The sequence below is a fragment of the Antedon bifida genome, chromosome 4 (assembly GCF_963402885.1).
Source record: "Antedon bifida chromosome 4, ecAntBifi1.1, whole genome shotgun sequence".
Classification (NCBI taxonomy): Eukaryota; Metazoa; Echinodermata; class Crinoidea; order Comatulida; family Antedonidae; genus Antedon; species Antedon bifida.
Window position 1 is genome coordinate 17736642 of NC_136229.1, and position 12978 is coordinate 17749619.

The following is a 12978-nucleotide window of genomic DNA, read 5'->3' on the forward strand; positions in this document are numbered from 1 at the left end:
ATATCGGAGCTAATACGAGTCATAAATGAATGGAAAAGTGGTTTTAAGTTATGTAGAAAGAATTAGATCCTGAACTGGAATGTTTTGCAGATATTCAACTTTTAAGCATTAGCAGGTTGATATGATAGGGGAGGGGGAAGGGGGTACTTCATTTCTAGTCTGGGCCCGTTTATAGAACACGCTAAATCAACATGCATCGACTTTGCCGTGTTGTATAAACAGAAATGGATTCCGTTGCGTTACTAAACCACCTGGTACGGCTACTTGAGAAGCTAAAGTATCCTCGGGGGACAAGTTGCCCTTATTATAGCAGCAGACGTTTGACTGTGACTGACTTTCTTATTCATAACACAGCAGTTAACATTCATGTTTAGGGGATTAACCTTTGTCTGTGCATATACATAGGCGTGTAAAGTAAGACACAAATACGCACACAATGCAACATTCTTGATTCTTGAGAATTTTACTCTCAATTTCAATCCATATAGTGGTCCCTGAACATGCATTCGTTTTGTCTACATCTGGAAAATCGACCTTTGACATTTACAGGTAGACTTTCTCTTTTGGTTTTTTTTTTCTAATTAAAGAGAAACAAAATATACAACCAATACAAAATCTAGAATCATTAAAAAGAATGTAACAGTGGATGATTGCTAACAAGTCCAAGATAAGGCAGGTTACAATGTAAATGGTGTCATGCACAGACTTAACTCTTGCAGAAATTAAATTCTCCTTTCTACAGAAATTACAAGGAGCAATATATTATGTTTTAACACTACAACCAAACCCTATTTAGGGAATCACAGCCCTATTAAACAGCTCTTTGTTGGAACCTGAAGGTGTCCCCTTAACAGGGGTACTAATCACTATAAAAACTAGTATAGTATGTATAACAATCAGATTGTTACATCTAGGGGGTTACATTTAGGAGGTCTCTTATATGAATCACAGTTTAATCAAACTTGTTATTTAATGGAAGAACACATATTATTTGTCACAATCTTCTGGGTTTAATGTTCAAGTATTAATTTTTTTTTCTAGTTTTAAGGAAACCATATCCTGTTCAGAAACTTTCAAAAAGAAACAAATTTTACAAACTATGCAGCACCTAAAATAAATTGCAAAATTGCAAGTAATCATTTGTAAAATTAACAACTTAAAAAATAAACTAAATAATATAATAATAAAAACAAAATTGAGAATACATCATGAAAAAGTTAGTAAAATTAATGTACAAAAACATTTAAATTTACACAACTACAGCTAAAATAAATATGGGAACACTTGGTATAAATAATTTTTTTTTTCTTTAACTGAAGTGAAAATGAAAGCATTCTCATGTTAAATTTAAGTTGTGAAATTAGAGATTGAATGATACACACTTTAACACCTCTTTCACATTATCTCTCAATACTGTGGAGTTTACATACGGTACATACAATACGGCGTCAACACCGGCGTTTTGTGTGATGTGCGCCCTAGTGTGTGCAAACTCCACAGTTTTGCTGTTTGAAAGGGGTATTGTATACAATCTTACAAATGATTCAAGCATCATAAATTTCCAAATTACAACATCACAAAAACATGATTTAGTAATGATTTTAGATGTTTTTTTTTCAGTTGTCACACACCATGTCATCCAATTCTAAAGCTTGCCTAATGTTTTATTTTGTTCACAAAAGATATTCCACTTTAGAATATAATCAAATTAAGTAATCATTTGCATCAGGTTATAAATTAAAATATTAAATTAAAAAGTAATTACTAAAGGTATATTGCACATAATAAAATCGTGATTTAAATATTTGACAAAATCATTGCATAATCAACTCAAACTGTATTAATGGACATTGTCAGTGACTCTCCTGCAGGAAATTCTATTTTGTACTGTGTACCTATATTAATACTGCAGTAATCATAATAAGATAATATTTGAAACAGGAAACTAGCATACTGTATCATAGCACCAGCAATATACTGCAGTAGTTGTACTTTACTGCAGTAACACTATTAAGTATTACCTATATTTCTGAGAGAGCATCATACTGGCATGTGAAACCAAAACGAAATCAGAATTCAACCAGTATTTCTAGTTTACTGCAGTATATAATAAATAGGCACACACCAATAGAATACTGCAAAAAATAATTGCAACATAAACAAAAGTATAAAACATGTTTCAAATTAAAAAAATTAAATTATATCAAAATTATTGCTTCATAATCACAGCTGTCAACTAAAAATTCAAAATTGTAGAAAAAGAAAAAAAAACAAAAAGTTGATTTTTTTCAAAGGTTCTTGGTTTTGTTCTTTCGGATATATTTTAAAATATAATATTCAAATACAGATTGTAAATGAAATGAAACCGTATCAAGATGTTTTTTATTTTGGTAGAAAAAACAACTGTTCATTAATCAGAAAAAAAATGAAGGAATTAAAACATCTTCTTTATATAGATATACCTATATATTATATATTAGTCTATACGTATCATCTATACATATAAACAATCAAACTTTTGAAAACATTAGAACATTCAATGAATAAGTACAGTGTAACTATAACATAATCACTCAAGCATAGTAACCACTCAAGCGGAATAACCAATCAAGCAGAGTAACCACTCAAGCGTAGTAACCATCCAAGCATAGTACACCACTCGAACATCACATGGATGCTGGTATTAATGTCATTTTGTATTATAAAATATACTTGTCTTTGATAACAGCTTTTATGTTTAGAACCTGAATATTTGCATAAATGTATTTGACCACCTGTAATTTCAGCTCGATTCTTCTTTCATTCTTGTATACTTATATTATTGAATAAATTTGTTATAGTTCTCTGAATAAAATCTAGTAATATTATCTTGTAGGGTGCAATTCATCATTTTCTAACCGTACGTCCATATTACTACAAAAGTCCTCAGTTAGCGGTACACAATTGAAGTACGAACACCAATTGCAGTTACGCAGTGGTTTGAGGTAGTAGATTATAAACATAGCCATAAAATACAACAGCAAAAGTACGGTTGATATCACTATTTGTAGCCGTTTACGATTTCTATCAAACTCCCCGAAGTAAACGTATGGTAAAAAAATGAAAGACAACAATGTTCCACAGATGAAACCACCCAAATGCGCGTAATTGTCAATCCACGGGAGAAGACCTAATACAAAGAGTGCTGAGATTATTATTAAAAGTTTGCCAAGTGCTGAACCTGGATTGCGCAGTATTTGGTAATTCTGAAGAACTTCGACCACCAGACACGCCAGTAAACCAAACTGTGCACCTGCAGGACCCACCTACCATAACAAAAAAGAAAAACACCAGTTATACTTTATTGATGGAAACTTTATAATATCTGTATTAGGCCTTAGCTTAACCACTCATAGAAAATCACCCAAGCAATGTAAACCACTCAAGCATAGCAAATTACTCAAGCATACCAAACCACTCAAGCATAGCAAGCCACTCAAACATAGTAAACTACAGTGTTCTACTACCAGGATTTGTTTCAAAGAATCATTTGTGGTTTATAGTTTAATTCTCATCTAATAAATAGCAGTTTAATATCCAAATGAAAAATGTACGAACCTCTGCTCTGTATGGTATAAAGATGGCACTCATTAAATTACCACCAATACCACTAATGAGGTAAATAGTGGCAATACGAAGACATCCAGCTAACTTCTCAAGATCTCTTAAAATTGTCATCTGCATTATAATACTCAATATACAATGAAAAATACTGAAAATAAAAAAAATGTATATGAAAGAAAAGGTTTGATGAGTAGAGATAGAGTTACTATAACCTACTAGAGTGTTAACTAGGCACGGACAACTGCCTAGTGTATATTAAATATATTATTACAGTACTGAAACTACTTACCCGGCATGGAGAAATATTGATAACCATAGACGATATATTTGATCAGGTTTTTCTTTATTGCCAAACGGTATTAAACCACAAACATCATCCAAACAATCCACCTAAAAAATATATAACACATCAATAGTACCAGGATTGTTAACATGGCAAAAGCAAAGCTCCATTACTCAAGCGTTTCTATAGAAATAAATTATAAAGGCAATGAGAAAAAGTATCTTTAACTAAAACCTTGTCTACACTATAAAAATTTATGTGACAACATGTCCCCATATATGGACATGATGATGTCATATCACTACCATATTTGGGCACATCACACTTTTTGGTCAAAATAGTTAGATAGTGTAGACAGAGGCCTACTACTATTAAACCAGAAAGAAAGAAAACTACAATACAACTACAATTTTCTTACTTCTTAATTTTACAGATTTTCAAAAAGTTTACCTGTGAACATAAGGTGGCCTCTGGATGGAAGTATCCTTTGACAAAATCACAATATTCTTGACTAACTATTTTACAGGTTCCATCGATGCCTATACAACATGGCCTACCTGTCAAGTCACAAGTTGTGTGTGGGTATTCGCTGTCTTCAAACGACTCTTTACAAATCTAGAAAACCAAGAAACCAAACAATTGAGTACTACTCACGAAACAGTTATAACTACAGTATAACCCCTCATTTGGGACACCCCTACTAAGGAAACACCCCATGAAAGGGAATTTCCAGTGAAATGAACAAAGGGCATTATATATTTTAATACAATTGGTGGATGCCAATAAGGGAACACTTTTTTTGGATCCTGGAGGTATCATCTCAATAGAAGTTCTATTGTATTCATTTACTTCTAGTATAAGAGAAGGCACACAATGTATTATTGTATAATCAATCAATCAATCAAATCTAGTTATAGCAACAGGGACAGGTTGAACGTTAAACTGTAAAATGAGGATTTACTCACAGGCCACTTTGTGATGTCATCGGGCCATTCATTAGGCTTTACAGATGCAGGCACTTTACATGTCCTAAACAACGAAACATATACGGATGGTATTAAGAAACAAATGAAGTACAATGCCTGTTAACATAGAGATCCACCATTGAAAATTCATTCAATGCCGAGTAACAAGGGATGTTACATGGTATTGTGACGTGATCTCGAAGTAGTTTATCTATGAACTTAGAAATAAGGTTTTAAGGTAATATTATATATATGTTCCATTCTAGCTCCTTGAATTCCAGAAATGTCCTTAGTCTTGAGTGAGGACACCTACTTTAGAAATCTAACAAGATGTCTGAATCAAACACATAGAGGTATTATAAAACAAAAGAGTCGACTAGTTAACAGCAAGTGATGTGAACAGGGCCATACATTATTAATATATAAATGTGGTATTCAAATTATATACCAGAGTATAAATAATTAAATGCTACCAACCGATGGTCTTGACCACATACTGGACCTGATCTCCTTAGATTGTTTGGACCACTATTAATTGACCATTTGGCAAAAGTTGCAAAGCTAGTCTAGATAAATTAAGTATAGTATAAGTAGAGTATAAAGACAATCTTTATAAACACATGGCAGCTTAATATCTGACAGCATAATTTTAAACATTGTGCACTGGAAAAAATCATTTCATTCATTTAATTTCAAAGACTTACTGTCAGTGTTAAAAATTGTTTATATATTTTATTGTTGAAAAAATACCTACTGAACACATAGAACTGACAGTTTGGACACATCCAGCGTTATCCGTACGGATACAGCATCCGGTATCATTTTCTTCTCTTCGTATATCTGCTAACCTGACATACACTTGCTCGTCTCTATGCATACATGGGGAATACTTAGCTCCAAGGTGAATAAGATCAGCCTGTAAATAACAAGTATGTACAATGCAGCCACAACAACATCAGACAGTTTATATTATGCACGATTTGCAGTTTCAAATATCGCTGTGCAATATGAGCGAAATATTTGACTGTGTAAGGAAAGCCTTGTGCAATTTCAAATTGTTCAGATCGTGCAAAACATATATGTATATATTGAAGGACTTACCGGCCTTGGACCAATCCAAAAATTGTCTGGTTCCATATAACCAACAGTTTCTACAACTAAATTTGCCTGTAAAACCTGCAGCAGAAATTAAAAACAACAAAATGCATTAACAACTGCTGAGCATTGGAAAATGGAAATTGTGTAAGATGTAAATAAAAATGATTTGGGCATGAGTGTTACGAAAGTGTAGGTATTAACCACAATCTTGGTGAGACCTTAGTGAGAGGGATTGAGTGGCCGAGCGGATAAGACAGTGGAACTGTAATTACGTAGCCATAACATCAGCAAGTGTCCGAGGCTCACTTGCTCCATGGTTCTGGTGGTAGAACGAGTCTTCTCGGATAAGGTGTACAGTGTACACATCTAGCTCATGCGCACTTTAAAGAACCTAGTACATCTTTCGAGACGAGTAGGGGGTTACCCCGGTGTATTAGCAGTACAGCATAGTCACTGATCATAACTGGGCCCTATGGGAAACTAGTATTTAACTGAAGAGGTCGCCCAGTATAAATAAAATATTTAAATATATAAAAAATAAATAAAACTAATTTAAACAAAAAACACTTACTAAGTCTCTTCTTTGAGTATATGTAAATCCTATTGGTGCAAAGCCATAGAAGACGAGGGATATTATTAATATGACCACATGTACTGTTGTTAACCAATATGTAAAATAAGGCCTGCAAAAAAGAATGTACAGCATTAGTAATCAAACATATAAAAACCATTAACATGTTGTCACATTAAAGGTAACAAGGAGCTTTCGATGATTGTGCATCAATCTTTTTAATTCACTTTTATTGCCATGAAAAATCAACAAGAAAAAACAGATGACATAACTTATAAGATGGCAATAAGAGGTTAAAAAAAAAATACTTTTAGTTAAACCCTTTCTATCACACAATTTAAATCTTGGCTCAAATTTCTTATCCATGTTTTTGTTTTATCTTTCATTTCTTTGATCATGGTTGTGTTTTTTTAAGTGCATAAAGAAGATTTTTTAACTGTGTTGTCATTAGCCACCCTTTCTAACCTTTATTAACCCTTCTCTATAATTAACCCGCATACAATTAACCCTCCTACTCTCAGCCCTATCTTTAATTGACCATCAGCTTACCTATGGTCTTCAATACTTTCTAGTTGTTGTTTCACCTCACTATCTATCCTTTGTTTTCGATAACTTCTATTTAACACACGTCCCACTAAACCTTTACCAATCTGACGTCGTTCCGAGTGATTAAACGCAGCCGCCATCACCTTCTCTGCGATTTTATTTCGCCTTCCTGGCATATCTTTTTGAGGTCTTGCCGAATCTGTGAGATCCATTTCGACTTCTGGTGGAGGACTTTTGTAAAGTGGAGGATCAAATCGTTCCTGCCTTGGTTTACGCCATCCTATACTTGTAGGCCTAGAAAATAAAACATGATATTAGGTATAAATCTTAAATAGGCCAATCAATGCATGGTCAACTGTGTTGATATAAAATAATAAATTAAACACATGGTTGTGCCTATATTCAATTCCGTAGAGTTTTGCAACTTGGATAAAAAAGTACTAAAAAGGCAATAATAAAGTACATCAACATTTATTTTTGTGGATAGGCACATGAAATTTACTAGATAAAATTTGATAATTACATCATTTTACTAAATGCAGCAGCTTTTGACTTGTCCATTTTATCTCCTGCTCCTGGACTTGGTGCCATCCTGTTGTCCATCAGTGGTTCATCTTCCATTTGTTCCCGGGATCCAGAATCCTTCTTCAATTTTTGTTTTCCCTTTTTACCAACCTTCTTAACTGCATCTTTAAGCTTACCAGCTAATTAAAAGAAATCGTGCAAGTATTCAACAAAGAGGTTATATAATTCACTAGAAATTCAATTCCAATGTTATCACAGTTCGAAAATGACCATGAAATATGGCTTCATCACATCGGCCAATCAGATATGCCCCTAATCAGACATAGCTATGTGTCATATTGTCGCTGAGTCTTGAGTTACATCAACATGAAATATATTCTTATACCATTCATGTATGCGAAACTAATGGATTGTATAAATCCAGATCGGGTACTAACCTTTAAGGCCAATAGACGAGAAGTACGCAGAAAACTGCGTTACTTGTCCCACATAGAATCCGTATCTATCCTGAGCGGACACAGCCTGTCTGCTCCGAGTTGTGTGTAAATGGTCATATGGAATATGGAGTTACCGGTCGTCTGTGTAAATTGGCCTTTTGCCCAACAGTTTATGTGAGCACGCCTTGAGCACCATTGGTGGCGAAGTGCTCTCTAGAAATCTGTACTATTATTATTATATCTGGATCAGCAACGCTAACATTAGTGATTTTACCTCCGTTTCTTTAATTGCCAATCATTTCAGACTGATCACGATCGGGAACAGTAAGAATGCACATTTTTTTATATTGATAATAATGCTACTGTAGCTTTCTAAGCAAATCTTATCTTTATTTTAAAGTATAATTTACCTTGGCTTGTCAGTGTTTCTAAGCCTGGAAGATTTGACAAGCTGGTTGATAGGTCTCTTGACTGCTGAAGAGGCGACTGTGAGGGCCTTGATGGTAACGGCATTTTACGACGATCAGCCTTTGGTGAAAAGTCAAAGAACACCTCATCATCGTATCTATCATCGGACATTGGGGATATCTGCAACGAGTGAATGGTGAATGGATGGAAAGTGAAACATGCAGAGGAGAAATAAAATGAATGAAAAAAAGATTGAGTAGAGATAAAGCAGTGCATTGTGGGTAGTTTGATTTGCGTGGTGTGTGAAGTATAAATAAAATACTTTAAAGAGTATAGGGGAGTGAAGTATATTTTAGTTTTCAGTCTTAAAATTATTATTATAAATTCTATTTTTTCTATTTTAACAATTGTTAACATCTAGCAAGAATTTTATTTACTTAAAAATTATATATCACTTCTTTTAAAGACTATACTTTATATTTAACAAAATATAAAAATAACCATTGATATTGCTATAACTCTAATAATTATCTCAATATTATTATAATTAATTATATTATACATAAATTAATATTATAATTATATTCTTCACTTCTTATTTGTTTTATTGAATTTGCCATTTTAAATGTTTTATTTCAAATATTCAGAGCAACCAGTCATCACCACTAACAGGCAGGTAAATTGTCTATACTGTACATATCATCATATATGATTTTGACCAGTCATTACCATAAATACATTATTAGTTATAATTAGAACAAATAATAATAAAAAAAACATCTCATCCTCATAGAATAGGATTATGTCTTGAAGTAATTAATAAAAAAAAGCGGAGAACGAGCTGGAAAGGTTAACAAGAGGTCAATTAGGAATTGAAAACGTAAAAGGTTTGATTAATTGAGACAACAGGAGAATCATCCATTACGCATTCACAAATCGTTTCCCAATTCAAATATTCTTAGTATGCATTTAATATTTTTATTCATTTTTTAAAATAGATGGATTTTAGTTTACCATATATACAATACCTTTACAACATAAGTTTTATTTCATATTTTTCAATTCAATTTTGTAAAATATGAACATTGAAAAATACATTAGATAATGTTCCATACTAATTCACATATTGTTTTATTTGTTTAAAATATATTTGTTAAAATTTGGTATATATGTTTATGGCATATAATAAGGATAGGCTGTCCTCTGTTGTAATTCTATATTTAAAGAAATGTTATCATAATTATGGAGGGAGGGAGACGAGCAAATTGAACAGTATGGCAGACTACTTTTGTTTCTGGAAGTCAGCCAGTATTGTTTATACATACAAGGTAAAACAACACCTATAAGTAAAACGCAAAGAAATTAAATACACTTTATCTATATACTATAATCTTGAAAGGTAACATAATATATTTTGAAGCAATTGCATGTATTTTAATATTTTAAATAATATTGTACATATTATTGTGAATTAATCATTGGCTTCCTGCTATGTGGATTAGATGTAAAGCTAGTTATTGAATAGACATTCCAACAACTGATACCAACCCCTACTCTATGAATGAAAGATGTTATTGAATATGATTGTTATGTCAATAAACATTTATACTTTCTTTCCTGTTTAAGATATAAAGTCAAATTAGTACAAAACCAAACATTTTCTGTCATTGGAAGTGTTTTATTATTATTGTTGGTAAACATTGTGGGGTATAAAAAGGTTGCAACATATTGTTGGCAAATTTGAGAAGACCGGTTTACCTTCTTAATCATAATATAACAGAAAGCTAAGATAGCAAAAGGGAGGGTTGGAAAATAAATTTAAATTAATCAAAGTTCTGTTAAAACTGTTAGAGAAAAGACACCAATATAAAATATCATTTACCAATACAGATTAGCTGCCTTGGAGGGATAAGGGATGTTATGCCATGTTATATACTTACAAATGTTGGAGAAAAGAATGACATATCGATATCGGAATCGTCAATCTCATCCATCATTGTGTTTGCGGGGGCAAAACTGCGACTATGAATCATAGGTGGTCGTTGGTGCACTAGTGTGTCCTGTGATCTACTCATCTTTGGTTGAGGACGCTGAAATTAAGAAAACAAACAATTATGATTATAACTAGATTGTTGGATAGTTGTTAGAATTATCAGTTGTTTACAACCAGTCTTTCCTAGAGAAAGTCTTAAATGGAAATTAATTCTTAGATTAGAATCTAATTATATTTTAATGAAATTTAATGAATTTGAACATTTTTCTAATTATTGTATTGTATGAATTTCAACTTCATATGTTTTAACTTTTATGAATCCTCTTATATCTTTAAGTTTGAATGTCATCTGTATATTTTTGTATTGTTTTTAAGAGGGTCTCTTTAAGTCAGCTGTACTGCTATAGTACAGCTGTTAGAGCTACCCTTGTAAAACAAAGTTGAATAAATAAATAAATAATCGTCCAGGAGTTGAAATTGAAGACATTTTAACAATAAGACATAATGAAAGCATTTTGCATAATTTAAAAACTATTTACTACTCCAACAAGAGCAAACTTTACTATGGAAATTGACTGCAATCATAGACTTAATATTTAGAGATTAGACTTACTCCAATAGTGGACTTGAGTGCATCCCATCCCATCTTGGCCACAGATTGTCGTTTACTCCTCTGCCTTGATAACTGACGTGATAAAGCCCTTTTGTAGGTACTTGATGTGGCGGTTGTGGTTGCTACAGAATGGGCCTGGCTGCTCTGATAGGCTCGTCTTGCTCCATCTACCTCGTCGCCTTTTGGCCTGGGCTTGGCTGCAAAGATAACATGACATGCAACTCATCAATAATGCTAAATTTAGACAAAGTCACAAGTGAAAAGCAAGGGATACTTAAGAACAATTGTTATTAAATACAAATGATTACAAAATAAGGAAAAGTAGAAATAGATAGATGGAAAAAATAGATTCAATATCAAGTAATGAACAAAAATAAATGAATGAATAAATAAAACTGATGAATGAAAATAATGTGCAATGCCTCATAGTCACACAGAGTGTAAATTCTAAGATGTATTTTATAAACAATATAGAATATAAAATAAATAGAATAGAAATATACTTTATATTATATAAAGACATTTAAACAGATTTATGACACTATATTTAAGGCATTTTAAATGTAGTAGCAATAAGGTAAAGACTTCACTACCTTGTCAGACGCTTTATATAAGTGACAGTAATACCTTCATCACTAAGTAAAAGTATTAAGTAAAAAGTAATCAACTCACTCACAACAATAAATAAGTATACATTTATATGCCACAATTTCTTTGAGAGCCCAAATTTGTAGCAGCCAGTGAGGCGAAACACATTGTCAGTTCATTGACCTCTTGTAACACAGAAGCCATACAAATCTTGTAGTATCTCTCTGCACTATTTTAATGCCCTAATTTGTTTCGGACTTATTTATTAAATCCCCAAGTTTTGTTACATTATACATTGCTTACAATCTTAAGAATACGGTTTATAAAACTAGCTGAACAACAACTGCAAATCATCAGGAATATAAAACAACCTCCAAACCTGTAGAAAACTCATGCAAACATTTGTAGGCCTATCTCACCTTTATGCTTTACTTCGTTCCATTTTTTCACAGCCTGATATCTCACAGGACCCTTGCCTTTCTTCCTTGCAGCTGAGGCATAAAAGTTTTATTTTAAGCAGGCTAGCAAAACTTAGTTCTCAAAAGGTGCTGTGTTGGTTATTAACACTTCCGTAAAAACAGAAAATGTTGACAAACGGCCAAAGGATACTTTCAAGCGACAAAGTTGGTTATAATTATTATGCATTGAGTTCATGTGTGTGATGATTAATATTTGAAAGCAGACAGTTTTTGTTTTAAGTCTATGAATGTCATGATTTTAATAGTTAACACATGTACCTTTGTAGGACACTGCTATGAAGTCAGTAGATATCAAATTATGTTAATTCATATATTCAAATTATGTTTAATAAAACAGATCTTCCTAGCAATTTTATTTTGTAAACGTATTTGCAATGTATCATTTTTTAATTTTTATGTAATTTTCAAATTGTATGTCCACATGTTTAGTGTTATAAATTGATTTCTATTTAATTAACATTATCAAAATGTATTTTAACATGCACATTTACTCAATTAGAGTAATTAATGCAACAAGCAAAATATTATTTTGTTATTAAAAATGCATAATTCATTAATAATTAGGTTAATTTACATACCAATGCTGGTTTGAACAATTTTGTATGAATATGGTGTGTGTGTACAAATAGGCATATACCTACCTATTTACAATTATTTCCAATTACCTACCCCGTGAATGCTACATACTACATACAGTACCAACAATGTCTCACTATTTATACTGAATACTGTTCCACAAAACTGGTCTACGATGTTAAGTACAGTAGTTCTATAATCACATTCTATGACACTATGTGCTCTCACATAGGCATGATCTCTAACTACAGTATCCACAAATATCTAACTTCCTACCCATGGACGACCTAAAA

The 12978-nt window shown here is 32.3% G+C and overlaps 1 protein-coding gene across 3 annotated transcripts in view; it reads right to left on the minus strand.

Annotated features, from left to right (window-relative positions):
* Positions 1-12978, minus strand: part of LOC144839496 (inactive rhomboid protein 1-like) — a 73461-nt gene that overhangs the window by 30066 nt on the left and 30417 nt on the right. The window contains exons 5-19 of one of the 3 annotated variants that reach the window (XR_013611757.1): positions 12050-12121; positions 11043-11239; positions 10377-10526; positions 8439-8616; positions 7590-7770; positions 7070-7360; positions 6521-6632; positions 5953-6027; positions 5606-5767; positions 5329-5417; positions 4852-4915; positions 4337-4501; positions 3893-3993; positions 3598-3751; positions 1381-3305 (exon numbers count right to left, since the gene is read on the minus strand). Coding sequence is in view for 1 of the 3 variants with exons in the window: in XM_078694877.1 (XP_078551003.1) it covers positions 2865-3305; positions 3598-3751; positions 3893-3993; positions 4337-4501; positions 4852-4915; positions 5329-5417; positions 5606-5767; positions 5953-6027; positions 6521-6632; positions 7070-7360; positions 7590-7770; positions 8439-8616; positions 10377-10526; positions 11043-11239; positions 12050-12121 (2432 nt within the window). In the remaining 2 variants the exon portion in view is untranslated. Of the gene's footprint in view, positions 1-444; positions 3306-3597; positions 3752-3892; positions 3994-4336; positions 4502-4851; positions 4916-5328; positions 5418-5605; positions 5768-5952; positions 6028-6520; positions 6633-7069; positions 7361-7589; positions 7771-8438; positions 8617-10376; positions 10527-11042; positions 11240-12049; positions 12122-12978 lie in introns of those variants that run through there. The other 2 variants (XM_078694877.1, XR_013611758.1) reach the window with 2 other exon arrangements.